The sequence below is a fragment of the Furipterus horrens genome, unplaced genomic scaffold (genome assembly GCF_987537825.1).
Source record: "Furipterus horrens unplaced genomic scaffold, mFurHor1.1.pri manual_scaffold_1, whole genome shotgun sequence".
NCBI lineage: Eukaryota > Metazoa > Chordata > Mammalia > Chiroptera > Furipteridae > Furipterus > Furipterus horrens.
The window spans coordinates 109973064-109996289 of record NW_028327171.1 but is presented as its reverse complement, the minus strand read 5'-3'; the positions used below and the strand labels follow the sequence as shown (position 1 = coordinate 109996289).

General features: G+C 39.9%; 1 protein-coding gene and 1 pseudogene across 1 annotated transcript in view; one reads left to right on the top strand and one right to left on the bottom strand.

The window, feature by feature from the left end:
* The window catches only part of DRC9 (dynein regulatory complex subunit 9), a 69339-nt gene that overhangs the window by 12486 nt on the left and 33627 nt on the right, over window positions 1-23226 (bottom strand). The window contains exons 6-7 of the mRNA XM_090277847.1: window positions 5956-6117; window positions 4903-4977 (exon numbers count right to left, since the gene is read on the bottom strand). Of these exons, the coding sequence (XP_090133973.1) occupies window positions 4903-4977; window positions 5956-6117 (237 nt within the window). The remainder of the gene's footprint in view (window positions 1-4902; window positions 4978-5955; window positions 6118-23226) is intronic.
* On the top strand, window positions 6722-7110 carry LOC150021695 (small ribosomal subunit protein eS12 pseudogene; annotated as a pseudogene).

Genomic DNA, 23226 nt, shown 5'->3' with positions numbered 1-23226 from the left:
CACCCCTTACAACATAACAGGTGGGACAGCTCTACCTAAGACAGAGGCAAGCACACACAGGAACCAGTCAAGATGAGAAGACAGAGAAGTATGGCCTAAAAGAGGGACTGTATCCAGTTTCCAGTGGGAGAACTAAGTGACGAGGAGATAGCTAACCTAACAGACATAGAGTTCAAAACACTGGTGACACAGTTACTCACAGATTTGACAGATATGCTTAAGTATGGCAAAAGCATGAGGAAAGAAGTGAAGGCTATGCTAAATGAAAAGAAGGAAAATCCACACAAAACCAATGGTGAAGGAAAGAAAACTGGGGTTCAAATTAATGAGTTGGAATATAAGGAAGAAAAAAAGTCAACCAGTACAGAATGAGGAAAAAAGAGTAGAAAAAGATGAGGAGAAGCTTAGGAACCTCTGGGACAACTTTAAACACGCCAACATCCAAATCATAGGAGTGCCAGAAGGAGAAGAGGATGAGCAAGAAATTGAAAGCTTATGTGAAAAAATAATGAAGGAAAACTTCCCAAATTTGGCAAAGGAAATAGACATACAAGTCCAGGAAGTACAGAGAGTTCCAAACAACCTAGACCCAAAGACCACCATACCCAGACACACCATAATTAAAATGCCAAAGGTGAAAGATAAAGAGAATCTTAAAAGCAACAAGAGAAGATTTCGTCCGGCCAAGATGGAGGCTTAGACGGACACGCTAGGTCTCCCTCTACAACTAGAGAGGAATACAACTACTTCAAAACAAAGGATAACTAGAAATTCCAGAAAATAAAACTACACGGAAGCCCAACATATGAAGTTATAAACCAGCGGTGCCATTTGGGCAGGTAAGAGTTAAAGAGGGCAGCGCTGTTTGCGGTCGCACCTGGAGCGGCGGGGCGGCGAGGAATCCCGGCTGCGGTCAAGCCCCTGGCGGTGCGCGACCCGGGCGCTGGGGAGAGCGGCCGCCGCATCGCCTTGAACAGTGAGGCCCAGGGGGGCGGGAGGACAGATCCCGGTCTCCTAGCTGAATAACTGTGTGAATCCATCTTGGACCCCCGCCCCCAAAGAAAGCACCACAGGGCTGCGAAATAGGTCGCAGACAGGCGCCAGTCGCTGAATTGTGACGCGTACACAGGCACTGCCCCTTACAGCCGGCCCAAGAAAACAAAACGCATCTGTCAAAATGAGGCAGACAACTATAGAAATCCCGGTAGCACAGCTCACCAGGCAACAGATAGAGAACCTGACAGATGAACAGATAAGAAACCTGTCAGAGGCTCAGTTCTGGGCCATTGTTATCAGGTGGCTTACAGAATTCACAAAAGAGCAGGAAAAAGATAAGAAAGAAGCGAAAAACATTCATAATGAAAGGAACAAAACCACATACGAGACAGATGGTGAGGAAAAAAAATCCAGAGTTCATTTCAACAAACTGGAATATGGAGAAGGAACAAGCAGTCAACCAATGCAGAGAGAGGAAATGGGAAGCAACGATGAGAGGATCAGAAACCTCTGGGACAGCTATAAAAAGCCCAACATAAGAATCATTGGTTTGCTAGAGAGCGAGGAAAATGAACTAGAACTTGAAAAATTGAGTGAAAATATAATAAAGGAGAACTTCCCAGACTTGGGGAAGGGAATAGACTTGCAGGTCCAGGAAGCAAGGAGAGTTCCCAAGAGACTGGACCCAGGGAGAACCACTCCAAGACACATTATAATCAAAATGTCAAAAATTAAAGATAAAGAGAGAATCTTAAAAGCAGCAAGAGAGAAGAAAAGAATTATGTACAAAGGGGTCCCAATTAGACTATCAGCTGACTTCTCAAGAGAGACCCTACAGGCAAGAAGGGACTGGCAAGAAATATTCAAAGTAATGAAAATCCAAAACCTACAACCACGAATACTCTATCCAGCGAAATTGTCATTCAGAATAGAAGGACAGAGAAAGTGTTTCCAGGACAAAATAAAACTGAAAGAGTTCATTAGATCCAAACCACTGTTATATGAGATGTTAAAGGGACTGGTTTAAAAAACAGAAGCTAAGGAGATGAAACAAAGGCAAACTAAATAGGCAACGAGAGTGGAAAAGGAACTGTGGGTACGGGAAGCATATTGGGGGGAGGTCAACAGGGAGAGGGAGTGGGGAGAGGGAGGGAGATGATATAGGAATTGGGGATCATGGTAGGAGGGAATGGAATAGACGGAGAGAGGTTGGGAGGAACTGTATGCACAACTAATGGACATAATCTAAAAGGGGGGGACAACTGGAGGGAGGGGGGCCACCGGGTGGAGGGGAGCAGAGGGAAGGGAAATTGGCACAAATTAATATTTTAATCAATAAAACACATTAAATCTGAAAAAAAAAAAAGCAACAAGAGAAAAGCAGAGAGTTACCTACAAAGGGGTGCCTATAAGACTGTCAGCTGATTTCTCAAAAGAAACTTTGCAGGCAAGAAGGGACTGGCAAGAAGTATTCAAAGTGATGAAAAGCAAGGGCCTACAACCAAGATTACTCTATCCAGCAAAACTATCATTTAGAATGGTAGGGCAGATAAAGTGCTTCCCAGACAAGGTAAAACTCAAGGAGTTCATCATCACCAAGCCATTATTATATGAAATGTTAAAGGGACTTGTTTAAGAAAAAGAAGATCAAAACTATGAATGTTAAAATGACAACAAACTAATAACTATCAACAACTGAATCTAAAAAATAAAAACAAAATCCAACTAAGCAAACCAGAATAGGAACAGAATCATAGGCATGGAGATCATTTGGAGCGTTATCAGCTGGGAGAGGGAAGGAGGAGAAATGGGGAAATGGTGCAGGGACTAAGAAGCATAATTGGTTGGTACAAAATATACATGGAGAAGTTAAGAATAATATAGGAAAGGGTAAAGCCAGAGAACTTATAAGCACAACCCATGGACATGAACTAAGGGGGGAGGGCGGGGATTGCTGGGGAAGGCAGGTACTGGGCAGAGGGGAGCAAAGGGGAAAAAATTGGGACTAATGTAACAACTTAATCAATAAAATATATTTTTTAAAAACTACAATAAGATAGGAGCTCACATTCACTAAGATAGCTATAATCAAGGCTATATAATAACAAGTATTGGTAAAGATAGGAGAAATTAGCAGCCACCTTGGAAGACAGTCTGTCAACTCCTCAAAAAATTAAACAGCATGACCATATGACCTAGCAATTCAACCCTTAGGAATATAGCTTCAAAACATACAACATATGTCCAAACAAAAAACTTACACAAATATTCATAGCAGCATATGCACAACAGTCAGAAAGTGAAACCTCAATGTTCATGAACAGATGAATGGGTAAATAAAAGGTGGTACAAAAGGAAGTACTGATACCAAAGCATGAATAAATATAAATGAAAATAACCAGTCACAGAAGACTAAATATTTTATGACTCCCTCTATATGAAATGTTCAGAATGTTGAGACAGAATGTACGTTAGTTGTCACCTAGAGGTGGAGATAAAGGGACTGGGGATAGAGGGTGATGGCTAGAGTATGGGGTTGGTTTAGGGGTGATGAAAGTGTCTCTGATTTATTGTGGTGCTGGATACATAATGCTGTGAATATACTAAAATTATTGAAAATAAATAAATAAAATCTACATATTTCTGTACTTTTCCAATTTTCATTTGACAGTATTTGTGTATTGCTTGTGTTATTGGGCTGAAGATCTGGGAAACACTGACTTCATCCACCCACCATTCACTTAATCCACCAGCTCATCTGATTGTTTTCAAATACCTGCTGTGTCTTAACACTTGAAACAGATAAAATTATACATAATTCTCAGATTGCGGGTTACAGACCTCTGATTCTAATAGCCCACCAGATATTTTCTTCAGTAGAGATCTACAAGACAGCATCTAGAAATTGTTTTCTTTAACTGTAAATTTGGAACTGGTTACTGAAAATTCATTAGCTTTCTCAAAGGCAGACTGCATCATGGGTCACCTGGAAACTTTTTCCTTACTCATCCAACAGGGATATTTTGAAAGGCTCTACTCAGGTTGGTTTGTTGTTAGTATTAGAAGTACTAATTAAAGCCACATAGTTCACACAAGAAGAAATAAAATGAGTAAATAAATTTATGGGAAAATGGTCAAGTCTGCTAGTAAGCAAAAAATGCAAAATAAAACAACTTACTAAGTTTGCAGACTTTTAATAATATCTAAAATAGCTAGTGCTGTTGAGGATACTTGAAATTAGTGCCTATATACATTATTGATGACAATGTAAATTTTAAAGTATTAACTATATTAGCAATTCACAATATACTAGTCTTTCTGACATCAAAACTTCATGATTGAGATTTACTTTGGGTAAATAATTGCAATGAAGAAAAACAATAACTTAGGCAAGGCTTTCATTACTGCATTATTTATAATAATGAAACTTTGGAAATAACCTAAATATCCAAAATAAAGGGTAAGAAGTAAGCCATGGCATAACCATTCAATGCAAAATTATAAAACCATTTAAAATTATTTTATGAAGAGACTGATAACATGAAAAAAATGCTTAAAAAAGCAATTGGCAACTTTTAAAAAAATCTTTCCTCAACAAAGAATATTATTTTTATAGTTTAAAAAAGTCATATTTTTAAATTATGACAACGAAGCAACATAAGAACAAGAAAAGTTTCTTATATAATGCTAAATGATAAAGGCAGAAGACAAATTTTATCTGTACTCCAATTACAGCTTTATAAAAGATTTATTCAAATGAGTAACTTTAAAAGAAAACATGGGCTACAGCTCATTCATTAGGCTGGTAGAATTAAGACTGATTTTTCTTTCCCTAAAAAAAATGTTTTTGCTGTCATTTTATAAGTGGAACTCACGTGTCAGAGGATAAAAGTTTAGATAACTCACCTGCTGCTCCTTTCGAAGGAATATTTCAATCTCCATATGAATCTGGTTCTCTTCTTCAGTTTTCAACCTTACTTTCTGTGAGAACAATAAACCAACATCAGGAATTCTTTCCAGCAGGGTTGGAAATGAGCACTTCTCAAGAAGCTGTGACAACCGTGCAGGTTTTCTTGACCAGTGGGAGTCACCAGAGCTCCATGTATTGCTCCAGAGCTGCACTTCTGATCCCTTCCACTCAGTGTTCACAAACTGCCAAACCAAGTGTCAGGCACTGTGCTAGATACAAGCAAGTGCCCAGAACAAAAGGATCATAATCCTTTTGCCTGGAAAGCGATATTAAGGAGAGAAGCAGTGCTTCTAGGGCACAGGTTCTTAGGCCCAGAAAAGGAAATTCCAGGGTGCAAGAAAAAAGTTTGCTGTCACAGTGTTAAGCCACAGCTGGGGAGTAAGCTCCAAATAAGCAGGAAGCTCAAACGAAAGGAGTCCTGCATGGACACACTACTGAGTTTGCTCCTGGTCTCCTACCTATTGTTCTTTTACCCATTTTTTAGCTTTCCTCCTCTTATGAGGGTCTAATCCTTGTTTCTTTCTCCTGATATTTTCACTGTGACTTCTCATTTCTATAAATTTAGGTCTGAATGAGGTTCAGCTCTCTAGGTTTTGTATTTCTTAGTGGAGGGATAAAAGTTACTGGTTGATTATGGAAAGCAGCAACAATATCCTGCAGTTATTACCTATCTTATTTTGCTCTCTTCCTATAATTTCCAGGAGAAATGGCAAGTGGTTTTATAAAATAAGGTGACCAAGGGAAGAAAGTACAACCGATTTTCAAAAAACAAGTGATACAGGTTCTACAGCCCATGAGAATCTCTTCTTATAAATATGCAAGTCCTCTGTCCCTTCTTTTTTTTAACCTCAAATGTTATGGCTGTAGGAGAGGCCAAACAAAGATCATGAAAGTCTCCCTTTCCTTCCTCCTTTGTTAGCTGAGGCAATGTCAGGAGTGACATCTCACCTGCCATCTATCTGGCTCATTTCTAATGTACCAGTGATTACCTCAGCTTCTTCCAGCAAGAGCTCCTCTGTTTTGTTGCATTTTTTCTGGGTCTGAGAAATTTGCAGTTCAGTGTTCCTTTTCATATAGTTATTTTCCATGTTAGTTTTCGCCTTCAGCTCTTGCAACTGGTCCTTGAGGTGAGCAATATATTCATTCCGATTCTGCAGAAGTGAGGCCAGGTTTATAAATTAAAATACATTCTATCTCCATTCAGTTCAGCCAGTGGTTTAGGCTTAGCTATTGTATGTATATATCAACAAGGAACTGAATATTTTTCTGCTATCATGCTATGGGAAATTCAGCCAGTAATAATCATGGATTGTATAAATGAAAATGAAAGGAAACTAGTTCTACACATCAGGACTGTGGGATTCTTTCCTAGGCACACTATTTGGCTACTCTGTATCCAGAAGAATTTCCCATTGTTGTCCCTTTTTGGTAGAAACAGCACTGGTCTAACGATCAAAAGACCCAACACTTCCCACCCAAGCCCCACTAGCTATGTGAACTTGGCCAAGTCAGTTAAACTCTCCAAGTCTTACCATCTGTAAAATAGAAAATGAATATGTACCCTGCCTGAAATATCTCAGAAGTGATGGTAAGGATTGAGAATATGTGTGAAAACGCTTTGCAGGTTACAAAGTAGTTGGCAATTTTAAGGTCTCAATATTTATTTTAAAATATTTATTGAGCTCTTTCCCTGCTGCTGCAGAGCTGAACAGAGGCAGAGGCTTGGGTACATTCAAGATTCAGCTCCACCCATAACCGATCACCTTGGCCGAGGAAGGCATTGCTGCTGGAGGTATAATGGCTGTTAATACTGCTTTACAAGACAGCCCTTGTCCATGATGGCCTAGTGTGTGGAATTCACGAAGCTGCCTTAGACAAGCACCAAGACCACCTGTGTGTGCTTGCATCCAACTGTGTTGAGCCTATGTAGGTCAAGTTGGTGGAGGCCCTTTGTGTTGAACACCAAATCAACCTAATTAAGGTTGATGACAATAAGAACCTAGAGAAATGGGTAGGCCTCTGTAAGATGGACAGAGATGGAAAACCCTGTAAAGTGATTGGTTGCAGTTGTGTGGTAGTTAAGGACTATAGCAGAGTGTCGGGCAAAGGATGTCACCGAGGAGTACTTCAAAAGCAAGAAATGAACAAATAAACTTGGCTTTTGTTTCTCTAAATAAATAAATAAATATTTCTTTATTTCATTCCACACTAGGTAAATAGTAGAGATCTAACAAGACCTAGTCCTTGGCCTCACAAAACTTACAATCTAGTGGTAGACAAGTGGTTAAAAGGAAACAAACAACTGCGTGTAAACTATTTCAAAGGCTCAAAATGCTATGAAAGACTAGGGCAACCAGCTATGGGAGAAACTAACAAGGGAGACCTACATTAGAATGGATGGTCTACTTCCAGACAAGATGGAGGTGTAGGTAGACATGCTTCGCTTCCTTCCAAATGAGGATTACATCTACCTCAAAATTGGAAACAACGAGAACTAACAGAAAATCGAACTGCATGGAAGTCCAACAAAGATATAAAGAAGGACTACTCATCCAGACAGGTAGGAGGGATGGAGCTGGGGTGGAGTGAATCCCGTGTGGCGACGATGGTGGCGGCATCAAGGCAGAAGCTGTGGATGGTGGAAATTACAGTCATACATTACAGCAGTCAGTAGGGACACCTGGGGATTCATCTCAACCCAGACCAGAAGACCACAGAGCTCATGGTTCCAGTGCCAGAAAAATAAAGCTTCATTGCTTTTGACTGTGAAACAGTGGGAGTTGGGCGGAGGAAGAAACTGCCTGTCTCTCAGCAGTTTATTTGTTTACAGGGCCCCCATGGTCCTAGAACATCTGCAAGCCCACCCATCTGGGAACCACAACCAGGGCAACAGCTAGAGGGGCACCAGTCCCAAACAGGAAGTGGGTGAAGTGACTAGAAAAGGGACGAGTGCTGAGCAAGTGGCAATGTTCCCTCTCTGACCCCTCCCCCAGAACAGCGCCACAATGTGGTGGAATGGGACACCTTGTACTGACAAATACAACATAACAGGTTGGGAAGCTCTACCTAAGACATAGAAGCAAACACAGGAGGCTGTCAAGTTGAGGAGACAGAGAAGTATGGTCCAAAAGAGGGAGCAGATCAAGGTTCCAGTGGCAGAACTAAGTGATGAGGAGATAACCAACCTAACACACAGAGTTCAAAACACTGGTGATAACGGTGCTCACAGACTTGACAGACATGCTTGAGTATGGTAAATGCATAAGGGAAGAAATGAAGGCTATGTTAAGCGAAATGAAGGAAAATCCACATGAAACCAGTGGTGAAGAGAAGGAAGCCAGGGTTCAAATCAACAATTTAGAACAGAAGGAAGAAATAAACAGTCAACCAGTACAGAATGAAGAAACAAGAATTAAAAAAAAAAAAAGGTGGGGGGAGGCTTAGGAGCCTCTAGGACAACTTTAAATGTACCAACACCCAAATTATAGGGGTGCCAGAAGGAGGAAAAGGAAGAACAAGAAATTGAAAACTTATTTAAAATAATAGCGAAGGAAAACTTCCCTAATATGGGGAAGGAAATAGATATATAAGTTCAGGAAGACCACTCCAAGATACATCATAATTAAAATGTCAAAGGTGAAAGATAAAGAATCTTAAAAGCAGCCAGAGAAAAGCAGAGAGTTACCTACAAAGGGGTTCCTATATGAACATCAGCTGATTTCTCAAAAGAAACTTTGCAGGCAAGAAGGGACTGGCAAGAAGTATTCAATGTGATGAAAAGCAAGGACCTACAATCAAGATTACTCTATCCAGCAAAGCTACCATTTAGGATAGCAGGGCAGATTAAGTACTTCCCAGACGAGGTAAATCTAATGGAGTTCATCATCACCAAGCTGTTATTATATGAAATTTTAAAGGGACTTATTTAAGAAAAAGAAGATCAAAACTATGAACAGACAACAAACTCACAACTATTAACAACTGAATCAAAAAAATAAAACAAAATCCAACTAAGCAAACCAGAATAGGAACAGAATCATAGGTATGGGGATCATTTGGAGGATTATCAACTGGGAGGGAGAAGGGGGAGAAATGGAGAAATGGTGCAGGGATTAGAAAGCATAATAGGTACAAAATAGACAGAGGGATGTTAAGAAAAGTATACTAAAGGGTGAAGCCAAAGAACTTACATGCATGACTCATGGACATGAACTAAGGGACAGGGGTTGCTGGAGGGAAGGGAGGTATTGGGCAGAGGGGAGTAAAGGGAAAAAACATTGGGCCAACTGTAACAGCATAATCAATAAAATATACTTTAAAAAAAACAGAAACAAAAAAAGAATGGATAGTTTTTAAAAGATTCTCTGAAAAAGGATTGTTAAATATGACACCTGAAGCATAAGTATGTCTGTCACATGAAAAGTGGAGCCAAGAAGAATTCTAAGGAAAAGAAAATGTGTGTGCCAAAGTACTGAGGCAGTAAATACCTGGATATATTCCAGGGACCAAAAGAGCACTCTGGAGGCTCTAGTCCACTGAAGGTTGACAGTGAGACAAGGTTGGGGAGGTGAGCAAAAAACATACATAACCTCAAAGGCACTATTAAGAAATTTGAATTGTATTCCAAGTGCTCCTGGAAGCCTTGGAAGAGTTTTAGTCAGGGTGGTAGCATCTGATTGTTTGAAAAAAATGAGACAAAGAGTAATTTCACGAAGTAAGCTGACAGCACCAAGACAAACATACGACTAATAACAAAAATACATGGCTTAATCACTGTATGTTTCTCCATATATCAACCAACTTTAATCTTACCATGTAAACTGAGCAGAATTTGTTCTATGTAAGTATTAGAACAAAGCAGAAATCGGTGAGGATAATCCATAATGAAAAGGAAACCCACTTTAAAGAATCATAGACCCCTAAAATTAGTCAGAAAGGAATCCTTCAAGTCATTTTGCCTAACTTCTTGCTGTAACTATGGAATCATTCCTATTGCATAGCACTCATTCCAACTGTATCATAGCCATTCCAAAGAGATGAGCATCTCTTGCAGAGGATATGCTAAAAGCCCAATTGATAATAATCTTATAGTACTTCATAGGCTTTTACACATTGCAGGAGTGTGGGCAAATCGCTTAACCTCTCTAAGACCATTTTCTCATCTGTAAAATCCTGCCAGTGCCTGGCACAACTTAGATTCTCAATAAATGCTCATTAAATAAGTTTTAAGATATGCGTTTTTTGGCTCACTTTTTTTCCCTTCCCTTCCACTCTCCCTTTTCTCCACATTTCTCCATTTCTCTTCTCTTCTTTCTTCTAGTTCCAAATTGTATGGCAGTCAATGATAAAGTTTGAATGTCTAGGAAGACTTGAGTCAAAATGAAATGTGATGCTTTCACTTTTTCTTCAACTGTAATCTTTTTCCCTATTTAATCAATTAAACTTTCTTCAAGGTCCAGTTTATATATCACTTAAATCCATAAAAGCTTTTTCCAGAAAACTTCAACCCACATAAATAATTGTAGCTTTATTTTTCACAGAACCTAATAGGTGTTAAACATTTAGGTATTCATTAAATAGTGTTCATACAAAAATACACTTTCAAAAACCCATGAGAATGTTCTGATCAGGTTTTTAAAAAATCAAATTAAATATTATGTCTTTCAGAGTAACAATATGAAGATCAGAAATGCAGAGTTAAAACTCTAGGAGTTTATGTTTATGTCAAACAGAAGGCATTACATTATTTAACTGTTAAATGGTCATACAACATTGGTCTACGATTACACTGTGCCAAGTTAAAGGCATCTAGTTTTCATGTTATTACCATAGGCCTCTGATTACCCTGAGTTCCTTTCTATATTTCTGTTCCTACACAAATTTATGGCCTTCGATGGTGACAGTGTGGAAACAGAAGAGGATATAAAATACTGACAGGCTAGTGATGGTAAAATCAATATCAAGGCAGACAAATAAATGAACTGAAGTGTCATTCCATTTCTTCATCTTCCCAGTGTGCAAAAAACAGAAGCAGTGGGTTACAGACAGGCTAAGGGTTTTAAGATTTTCACTAAGATCTGCCTTCACCACCATCCACCATCATAACCCTGGTTGTCCATAGTGTCTGGAGCTTTCCCCATGATCAAGGTCTGTGGACTGTACAGCATACTTGTGGATTTTTGTAGCAGACCAAACTTCACTTCCAAATCCCAAAACTACCTACAGATATGGACTTCTAGAGTTGTTACTTGAATTCAAAGAAGCGTAATTGACTTAGCAGTCAACCAGTTAAAGTTAATAAGGCTCTGATGGATGCCACATTATCGTGAGCCAAAGGATTTTAATGGTAGTGTCTATTTTATGATTGAACACAAAGTAGGGACAAGAGTGTTGGTTCCTTGAATTTTTAGAAACTGCTACCTGGAGAATTTGGAACTTGTCTTACCCCTCAGGCTGCCCTCTTTGGTTGGATGAAAAAAGGAAAATAAGAGTGTGGTCTATTAAAGGGATAACAGCCACAGGAAAAAAAAATACAGTTCTGTATTAAATTAATATTTGTATTAGGCTGTCTGTTTCACTAAGAATACTGGCTGATTCTGTAAGAGTCTATGAATGAGGTCTGAGCTAAACAGAGTCTCCCATTCTGAGATACAGATGAAGCATAAGACCAAACTTCTAAATTTTCAAGCTTCAGTTCCACCCACTGTTTTCATTTCCTTTTGAATTAGTCTTTCCAATTGTGCTAACTCCTCTTTTCTTTCCATTTGTAATAAAGTTTCCACACACCACACTGTGTTGGTGTGAGAAACCCTCACAATAAAAACTGGGACACAGGACTTGAGCAGTAAAGCGAGGCCTTTATTCACGAGTCTGCAGAGCCAGGCGCACCCTTACAGCCAGGAGAATGTGCGCACCAAGTAGACAAAGGAAACTGGTTTTATAGTCTTAGCTTCCCCACCCTGAAATTGCCACCCTAAAGTGATTATCTTTTCCACCCTAAAGTGATTATCTTCTCCACCCTAAAATTGCCACCCTAAAGTGATTATCTTCCTTGCCCTAAAGTGAGAGCGATTAGCTTCCCCGCCCTAACGCAATTAGCTCCCCCTCCCCTCTCCTTCTTCCCTGTTTCTCCATTACTGGTTACTCCGGAGTTACAATCTAACACGGTTATCTAAATGCCCCTTCTGTGGTTTGTAGATATGCCAGTGCTGTCAGCTCCCTTCTCAGAGATCCTCTAATTACATTTGCCCTTGAGACCCTTTAATTACATTTGCCCTTTGTTACTAATGACTTTTTACTGGTGTGGGAGTCACTATGTCCTTGTTTCTAACATTGGCTGATCTCTTCTGAGTAAACTCCTTCCGAAATGCCTAAAACTGTACACATTCTTATAGTTGCTATCTAACCACAACAGAGGATAGAGGATTATTTTTCCCTGTTATATTAACACTACACAAATTTCAGTAATAAAAACAAAGAGAATGTAATCCAAATGCTTTCACAATGTATGGTAATATGCTGTCATATTGTTAACACTGATGACAAGCCATTAGAAGAAGAAAACACTATAAACAGAAGACTCTTGAGAGGTTTAAAGAAGATGGGAAGGCAGGCACCTTTTAAAAATGCTATTGCTATAACAACCAGTGATGGAGCTAGGCCTAAACTCAGGTGTAGGGGTAAGGCTGTTCTGCCTCCAACACCCCAGCTCAGTTGGAAACTCCATCCCACAGAGGTTTCAGGACCACGGTGGAAAAACAAATTTATCCAGAACACTATTTTGTCTGGAGGGATGGGAGGTGGCTAATCTCTCTAGTGGAGAAGAGTGTAGAATTCCCATCTCCCATGCCTTTTATTTAGGAGGGGATTCGGGAGATACAAGGTCAAGACTTATGAATCAACAATAAGCTTTCAGACGCTTGGGTTACAGTTGACAGTTACTGGTTACAAATATCAATATAGAGGACACAGTGACCAGTCTGTGTCAGGGTCTGCTAAACATCCGGACACCATGCTGACATCAGGTGCAAGGCTTCATACATTTTTAGCTACAGATTATTTATATTATAGTTAACTAAGAGATAAGAAAAGCAGAGCAAGCTCTAAAGCACAATATGCATTCTTTAAATACAATTCCTGTGGTAACCCTCTGAGAGGCCTTCAGTCCTGTCTGCCTTTTAGCCTCTGGTTTTCCAATGAGACTTAGAGGCCTCCCCAGGGGAGGGGGAGGCCTAGCTCACAGCTTGGGCTAGAATTCCCAAAACCACAAGTAGCGGTCACCTACATAGTTGCTGCAGCAACTAATAAAAGGAACTGGGTGCCAGATTAAGAAAAGGCATCTGATTAATTTACTGCACACTGCCGTGGTTCAAAGCACTGTGGTCTCAGAAAAACAAAGGGAACCTAAGGAAAATAACTCCAGTTTAAAAGGTGCCACAGCCACTACAGAAGAAGAAAAGGGAGATGGGGAGGGGAATATGCAAAGCGCTGCAAAACGATCGGCTCCATAGACCACTGCCCTCTTGGATCCTGGAAAGCCACAATAACTCTTGCCGCCTCCACCAGCTGACACAGATCTGCCTACTCCTGCCTGATCCCAACCTTGACAGAAAGGCGGTAAAAAAGTTTTTCCTATAATTGCCTAAAACCTGATGTTGTGTTTAGTAAAGTAATTATATATTGTAGTATATTACTCAAATACTCAACTAATGTTCAAAAATTTATGTCTCGCAATGCTAAGAACTGAATTTTTGTCAGCCTATATTAATATCATATACCTTTTATTATCACTTTAATAGTCAAATATCATTTAATAATATATATTCCTTAATTGACAAAATTCTAAGACTTAAAATTTAGAAGACTTTCTTATAGCCTTGAGGTATTTCAAAGGGCCCTTGATATATCTCAAGGATTTATAATTTTCTTAGCAAAAAAAATAAAACTCTAGACCAATCAGGTTAATACATTTAAAAATACTTGGAAAGTTTTGTCAAATAAGAAAATTTTACAAAAAAGCTCAAAAACAGTTGGCTAATACCTTTGCTCATTTATAGCAATCTATAGCCCAGGAAGGCTTACAAGTAGCTCCTAAGAAAGTACAACAGTCAGAGTTGGCAACTTTAGGCTCCAAATTAATTCTCCAAAGCCTTTAACTCTCAATAATCTCCAACAATTGTTAGGCATAATCAATTGGCCAATGCCTACCCTCGGTCAGAGAAGGAAAACTCTGACTCCAAAAAACCTCCGCTGCCTTGCGGCATACCTCTTCAGGGGAAAGGCTAAGGGAGTAAACCCCGACAGAAAATCCGGAGCCGGAGTCCCTAAGGCGGTTTGACGTTGTAGTCAACACCGGCAACTCCTGCGGCGCACCTGAAGCCAAGCTGTATTGACTCCGTCTTTCCCTTGGACCCTTCAGCTGCGAAGAGAGGGGGAGTCTGCTGCATGGGCAACAGCAGACCCTCCATATCACCCTGCCCAGGCTCTGTAGCTTCAGCTTCACTGGAGAGGACACTCCAGCGTCATCGCAAGATGTCGATTCAACACGGGAGGAGACAGATACCGTGTCACTCCTGAGTTGGACTGCACAGTCATTCTCGGCGGGGCAGATAGACTCTTAAGAAGCTACACCATCGTCTCTCGAGACGGACGGCTGCCTACGACGACGACCCTCGGTATAACAACCTACCAGCTTATTCATCTTTTCAACACCCTTAAGGCAAATCCAGATTTAAAATCATCTCATACTCTTATCTCCTCAAGCTCTAAAGAAACTAAATATTGTAAGCCAGCACATTAAAACTAGACAAATGGAAAGAATTAATCCTTCTTTCCAAATCAGACTTTTTTACTTCCCTAAGTTACACTCCCCTACGGGATATCTTGGAAAGCTGCAGCCACAGCTCACTATGATTGAATGGTTGTTTCTTTCCCATCAACTTCAAAAAACTATAACTATTTATGTCTCTGCCCTTTGCCAGCTAATAATCAAAGGGTGAGATAGAGCTCAGCAATTATTTGGCTATGACCCAGAGATTATTCACTTGCCCTTAACTCAAGTTTATTTACAACAGCTTTTTAGTCAATCCCTGGATTTTCAATGCACAATAGCTGATTATGTTGGAAAACTTGATATCAATCTTCCTTCAGATAAACTGTTACAGAATATTCCTCAATTGAATCTATGTATTAAAAGCAAAATGAGTCCTACCCCAATATCTGGGACAAAAAACTCTTTATAGATAGATCAGAAAAATTGGAAAGGTGACCATCATATGAAGGAAAAAAAGTTGAAAAGATTTTGTAACCCACAATCACTCATTTACCCAGAGAGCTGAACTCTCTGAGGCCATTATGGCTCTCCAGCAATGGCCAAATGAACCCCTGAATCTAGTCTGTAATTCTGGCTATACAGAGTATATTATACTCCACATAGACCAGGCTCTACTCAAGGAGTCTATAGACCACCAGTTACTCAGTCTATTTCTAACCTTGCAAAGTTTAATTGACAAAAGAACACATCCCATATTTGTGACCCATATTAACTCTCATTCAGGCCTTCCAAGGCCTATGGCAAAAGGTAACAAACATGCTGACGCCTTAGTCAGTGTATCAACTACTTTCCAAAAGGCAGTTGCCTCTCATCAATTTTACCACCAGAATTCTCAAGTGTTTCACAGAGAATTTGGCATTCCCCATTCTCAAGCTAAGCAAATTATCCAGGAATGCACAGAGTGCCAGGCGCTGGGTGCGGCACCACCCAGCAGTGGGACCAAACCTTGAGGATTTGTCCAGTAAGTAATTTAGCAAACAAATGTCACTCATTACACGCCCCCTTTAAAAATTTAAATATCTCCATATATCAATAAATACTTACTCTGAAGTGTTGCATGCCTCCACTCTTACAGGAAAATCAGCCAAGCATATTCAGGCATGCTAGCTCAAGGCATTCAATCTCTTAGGCCACCCAGAGCAAATAAAAACTGATAATAAACCAGGCTACATTACCCACCATACCTTTAAAAATCTTCTTAGAAAACAAAAAAGTGGGAGTATGGAGTCCTCTCCAAAGAATCTAACTAATTTAGCGACCTAATTAGGCTTAAGTTTTAAAGAATTTATTATGTTTAAGAAATAAGAAGGAAAAGTAAGCATATAAGTCTTTGAAACATTGTAAATTTTAGACCTAGAAGTTGCAGTAGCAGGAATAAACCGTGCCAAGCTTGCTATCTCCTCTGCCTTTTCTAGCCTCTGAAAGTTGTCAAGGTCACTGAATAATGAAAACAGCTCACATTTAAGCACACTAAAGGAATGCAATAATCACCAAAAATAAAATTATTTCTCTTTCTCTAGCTTCAAAGCAGGAACAGGGGGGTACTCTAACTTCCAACTCCCGGGGAATAGCTGCCATTGTTTAACTCCTTATTTACAGAAATAGGCTTGTCTCTGCTTTACATGCATAATGTCCTAGGTTTGCAACATCACCAGAAATGCTGTCATTCCTTGCCCTGACTGGTGTGGCTCACTGGATTGAGCACCAGCCTGCGAACCAAAGGGTTGCTGGTTCGATTCCCTGTCAGGGCACATGCCTGAGTTGCAGGCCAGGTCCCAGGTCCCCTCTCTCTAAATATAAATAAATAAAATCTTTAAAAAGTAAAACAAAATATACCTTAAAAAAAGAAAATTTCTATCATTCCAGCAAAGGCCCTGTGACTGGGTGTCTCCACAGTCTTACAGAGTCAAAGTTTGGTTTGTAAGTTATTATATAAATTAACCATTTTGCAAAAGTTTGCTCATTGCAGGTTTATCTATCTACCTGACAAGCCCCTACACCCACTCCAACCAGGGGACCAAGTCTTACTGAAGACTTGGAAGACTCAAGGCCCTAAACAGCCGCTGGCTAAACAATACACTGGTCCCTATGACCTCCTGTTGCAGACCTGTATTGATCAGAAAATCCTGGCCTGACTCTTAGCCACAGAATCAGCCATACTGTGACTGGGAAAAAGACAAAATGCCCTGATCACTTGACAACAGCTTACTTGCAGTCTCAGGTTCTCAAGACTATGTGTCACTCCATTAAAATGGAACTCTAGTCAGCATTCTTGGGCTGACATACAATATCATCTACAGGATGCTTTTTCCACCAACCTGAAAGGCCAAATTGATCGGCTACAATTTGAAATCCATTAACAGCTTAAGGATATTCAGCAGCTTACTGAACAAAAGGTGTTTCAAACCCTAAGTAATAACCTTCAATGGCTTAACCCAAAAAATTGTTTGAGGACAAAATTTACCTATATGAATAACAGGAGAAGCTAAATGTTTATTGGTCATCATTATACTTTGTGTCTGCAAGCTGTTTTTCCATGATCGTATTCGAGAAAAGCAAGTAGCAAGCTTTATAGGACTTTCTACTATACGTGTCTTAAAAAACAAAAAAAGGGAAGATGAAGAAGACTGTTCCCTGTGATTGTGGGAATTGTAGTCCAAGCTGTGAGCCAGGCACCCTGCCCTAACCCGGGGAGGTTTCTAAGTCTCAATGGAAATCTGGAAGGTTAAGAGGCAGACAGGACCGAAGGCCACTCAGAGGGTTCTCATGAGAATTGGATTAAAGAATGCATATTGTGCTTTAGAGCTTGCTCTGCTTTTCTCATCTCTTAGTTAACTGTAATATAAACAATCTGTAGCTAAAAATGTATGAAGCCTTACACCTGATGTCAGCATGGTGTCCGGATGTTTAGCAGACCCTGACACAAGACTGGTCACTGTGTTCTCTATATCGATACCTGTAATCAGCAACTGTCAACTGTAACCCAAGCGTCTGAAAGCTTATTGATGATTCATAAGTCTTGACCTTGTATCTCCCGAATCCCCTCCTCAATAAAAGGCATGGGAGACAGGAATTCTGTGCTTTTCTCTACTAGAGAGATTAATCACCTCCTATCCCTCTAGACAAAATACAGTGTCCTAGATAAATTTGTTCTCTCTGCCATGGTCTTGAAGCCTCTGCAGGACAGGGAGTTTCCAACCAAGCTGGGGCATTGGAGGCAGGATGGCCTTACTTGGGTACTCATGTTAGAATCTGGCTAAGTTCCCACAAAGATAGAGGCATAGGTAGATATGTGTCACCTCCTTGAACAACCATAAGAAGGATCACATCTACCTCAAAACAAATAAACAAACAAACAAACAAAAACAGGACTACCAGAAAATTGAACTGCATGAAGTCCAACAAACAAAAATTTTAAGAAGTAACAGTCATCCAGATTGGTAGGAGGGGAGGCGACAGGGAGCCAGAGCAAAGAGCACACCTGGTGTCAGTGGTGGTGGCAGTAGTGATGCAGTGGCAGCAGCCTGCCAGTTGAATGAACGGTCACACATTATAAAAGCCAGGAGGGACACCTGTGGTGTGATCGAAGTTCCAGGCCAGACCACGCAGTTTACAGTTCCAGTGCCGGAAAATCAAGCCTCATAGCTTCTGGTTGTAAAAACCAGTGGGGGTTGAGGTGGCTGAAGAAACTGTCCATCTCTCAGGAGAGTTTGTTTAGAGGCTCCCCACGATCCCAGAACATATGCAAACCCACCCACTCTGGGAACCATAACCAGGGCAATTGCTAGAGGGACACCAGTCACATACGGGAAAGAGGTGAAATGACTGGAAAAGAGGCAAGTGCAGAGTAAGCAGCATTGTTTCCTTTCTGACCCCTCCGCTACATACAGCACTGGTGAAACTCATCACCCAGCACTGACCAATACTTAAGGCTCTGCCCATTACAATGTAGCAGGTGTGGCAGCTCTACCTAATACACAGAGGCAAACACAGGAAGCTATCAAGTTGAGGAGAAAGAGAAATGTGGTTCCAAAGGGGGAGAAGATCAAGGTTCCAGTGGGAGAACTAAGCGAGGAGATAGTCAACCTAACAGATGCAGTTCAAAGCACTGGTGATAACGATGCTCAGAGAAATGATTGAGAATGGCAAACACATAAGGGAATAAGTGAAGGCTAAACTAAGTGAAATGATGAAAAATAGTGAAGGGAAGGAAGCCGATTTCAAGTCAATGTATTGGAACATAAGAAAGGAATAACTAGTCAACCAGCATAGAATGAAGAAAAATAACTGAAAAAAACGAGGAGAAGCTTAGGAACCTCTGGGACAACTTTAAACATGCCTACATCCAAATCATAGGGATGCTAAGGGGAGAAGAGGAAGAGCAAGAAATTAAAAACTTATTTGAAAAAATAATGAAGGAAAACCTCCCTAACTTGGCAAAGGAAACATACATGTAAGTCCAGAAGCACAGAGAATCCCAAATAAATTGGACCCAAAGAGGACTACACCAAGACACATATAATTAAAATGCTAAAGGTTAAAGATAAAGAGACAATCTTAAAAGCAGCAAGAGAAAAGCAGAGAGTCGCCTACAAAGGGGTTCCCAGAAGACTGCCAGCTGATTTCTCAAAAGAAACTTAAGAAGGGATTGGCAGGAAGTATTCAAAGTGATGAAAAGCAAGGACCTGCAACCAAGATTACACTACCCAGCAAAGCTATCATTTAGAATGGAAGGGCAGAGAAAGTGCTTCCCAGACAAGGTAAAGCTCAAGGAGTTCATCATCACCAAGCCCTTATTATATGAAAATTTAAAAGGACACATTTTTTAAAAAAATATCAAAACTATGAACATTAAAATGACAACAAGCTCACAACTATCAACAATAAATCTAAAAAACAAAAACTAAGCAAACAACTAAAACAGGAATAGAACCCTAGATGAGGAGACCATATGGAAGGTTATCAGCGGGAAGGGGGAAGTGATAGGGGGAAAATGGGGAAAAGGTGCAGGGATGAAGAAGCATAACTTGTAAGTACAAAATAGACATGGGGACGTTAAGAATACTAAAGTAAATTGAGAAATCAAAGAACTTATATAAATGACCCAATGAAATGAACTAGGGGGGTGGGTATTGCTGGAGGGAAGAAACGTACTGGGTGGAGGGGGATAAAGGGGAAAAATTGGGACAACTATAAAATCATAATCAACAATATATACTTTAGCCCTGGCTGCTGTGGCTCAGGGGACTGAGGGTCGGCCTGCGAGCCAAGTGTCGCTGGTTCGATTCCCGGTCAGGGCACATTACTAGGTTGCACATCAGGTCCCTAGTTGGGGACGTGAGTGAGAGGCAACCACAGTGATGTTTCTCTCCATGTCTTTCTCCTTTCCCCTCTCTCTAAAAATAAAATAAATAAACAAATGAACAAACAAATAAATAAATAAATAATTTAAATATATACCTTAAACAAAAAGAATCTAGCTAAACCTCTAATGAAACTGTTGAAGACAAGTTAAGTTTTCACAATTTGTAACTTATAAGATTCTCCTAAAGACTTGAGTTTCACCTTTGCTTCTTTCTGGAGCCAGTTAAAAGTTCTAATAATCAACTGGGTTTTGAATTCTAATGTCCATTATTTATCACACACCAGCTTTGAGTTACTTGCAAACTTAGCAAGCATGCTTTCTATATCTTCATTTAATTATTGAATCCATTTTGGACCATAGAGATCATCATAGTCATCTCAGCCCATTCTTTTTGGTACTCTCTCTCTCTCTACCTGGCTTCCTTAAAAGAAATTAGAGTCATCCAGGACTGCAAAAGACTGAGGGGCCTGAGTGAAGAAAAGAGCCAGATAGCATGCATAGTAGTAGCAGGGTGGCCAGAGAAAAAACACTGTATGGCTTGGAAGGTGGAGTAATTCAAGCCGGTTCTAAGATATCATGCAAAGCTTCCAGGATAGCACAAAGCTTTCCAAAGTGCAGTCAATGACCATGGATGGCAATGGGGTTGCTGACTGAAGAACAAAGAGGTCAGCAATTAGTAGTGTGGCAGTTGGCTTATAGTCACCCAGTCTAGACATTCATGTGAACCAAATTCTAAGGAAGAAATATCCATGATTAGCCCCTGCTAAGGAGGAGGTACAAAATGCTCTTCATCCAGCAGTAGACTACAAGTAGGGCAGTATAAGAGTCAAAGGGCAAGAGTTTGTACTCTTACTCAAAACCCTGTAGTGTTTTTAGAACAAAGAACCAAAACACAAATTTTGGTATAACTATAGCCTCATCATTTTAAATAAGCCTAAAAAAGAGAAAGGAAACTTCAGTCTCTGTGCATAAACTGTGTCCAAACCTTTGGCTGACTTCTGAACCATGGAAGTGCCAGAAATAATGAAGGCAATTCTGCTAAGAAGGAATTGAACTGACATTTGAGTTAGTACCCATTGTAAGTAAGAGTTTTTAATCTGAGTCCTGACTGATGTGGCTCAGTGGATTGGGTGTTTTCTCACAAATCAAAGGGTCACCGGTTCCATTCCTGGTCGACAAACATTCCTGGGTTGCAGGCCAGGTCCCCAGTTGGGGGTGTGCAAGAAGCAGCCTATCAATTCTTCTCTCAACACATCAATGTTTCTCTCCTTCTTTTTCTCCTTCCCTTCCCATCTCTCTAAAAATAAGTAAATAAAATCTTTAAAAAAGTTTTTGGTTTGAATGTAACAAAGTCAACTGACTACTAAAACAAAAATGTCAACATGCTTTGGGAAATAAAACAGAAATGCCCTGACCAATGTGGCTCGGTTGGAGTGTCATCCCACAAAGCGAAAGGCCATCAGTTTGATTCCCGGTTGGGGCACATGCTTAGTTGCATATTCAGTCCTCTGTCGGGTATCTGTGAGAGGCAGTGTTTCTCTATCACATTGATATTTCTCTCCCTTTCTCTCCCTCCTTTTCACTCTCTCTAAAATCAGTAAGCATGTCCTCAGGTGAGGATTTTTTTTTTTTTTTAATGCCCGTATGTTGAAATGAGCAAACAAGGAGTTTAGACAAAGCCCAATAAATTAAAGAGCAATAATAATGAATAAAACTATGGAAAAATGCAGCAGAAAAATACAAACTCTAAAAATAGAACTAAATGGAAATTCTACTAGACAGGCTTAACAGCAGAATGGAAATGATAGAGAAAAAAATCAGTGAACTTAAAGATAGACTAATATAAATTGTGTCTGGGTAAGTATGGGACAACTTTTTTCTTCTTACTTTTAAAAAACATATAACTGTTTAAGGCAAAAATTTTTGTCTTATGGTATTTGTGATGTGCATTAAGTGTAATATGTATGACAAAGAAGATAAAGGACAGTGGTGGAGGGAAGAAAAAGAAATGAAAGTTTATGGGTGTAAGGCTTTTACATTTTATGTGAAGTGGTACAATATTAATGCTAAATAGATTGTGAAAAAAATCTCTGGAAAAATCATTTATTTTTTAATATTTATTAATTTTTAGAGAGAGAAAGAGAAGAAGGGAGAAAAGAGAGAAACATCCATTGGTTGCCTCCCATACACACCCCATCCAGGGACCAAGCTCACAGACTAGGTATGTGCCCTGACCAGGCATCAAACGTGTCACCTAGGTATGTGCTCTGCTCAGGAATGGAACCCATAACCTTTCAGTAGTGGATGGGATAACACTCCAACCAACTGAGCCACATCAGCAGGGTGGAACAACCATTTATTTAAAAATGCAAAGAGGGCCCTGACTGGTGTAGCTCAGTGGTAGGGCATCATCCTGCAATTTGAAAGGTTGCCAGTGTGTTTCCCAGTCAGGGCACATACCTAGGCTCCAGGCACATGTGAGACACAACCCACCAATGTATCTCTCACACATTGATGTTTCTCTCCCTCTCTTTCTCCCTCCCTTTCCCTGTCTCTAAAAGTAGATAAAATAAAGCCCTGGCTGCTATAGTTCAGTGGATTGAGCGTTGGCCTGTGAGCCAAGTGTCGCTGGTTCAAGTCCCAGTCAGGGCACATGACTAGGTTGCATGTCAGGTCCCCAGTTGGGGTGCAAGTGAGAGACAACCACACAGTGATGTTTCTCTCCCTCTCTTTCTCCTTTCCCCTCCCTCTAAAAATAAATACATTATTTTTTTTAAGTAGATGAAATAATTTTTAAAATCTTAAAAAAAATAAAATATAAAGACATAGGTTAAAAGTGAATGACTAGAAATGGATCAAAGAAAATATACTTTAAGACAAAGGGCGTTACCACACATAAAAAGGAATATTTTATAATGACAAAAGGGTCACTTCATCAGAAGACATAATAAAATCTTCATACATGTTTTTCTGTTTCTTCTGCTTAATACATTCTTCTCTTCACCTGGCTAACTTGTAGATACCCTTTATGTCTCAGCTTAAGTGTGTCCTTTCTTGATTCAC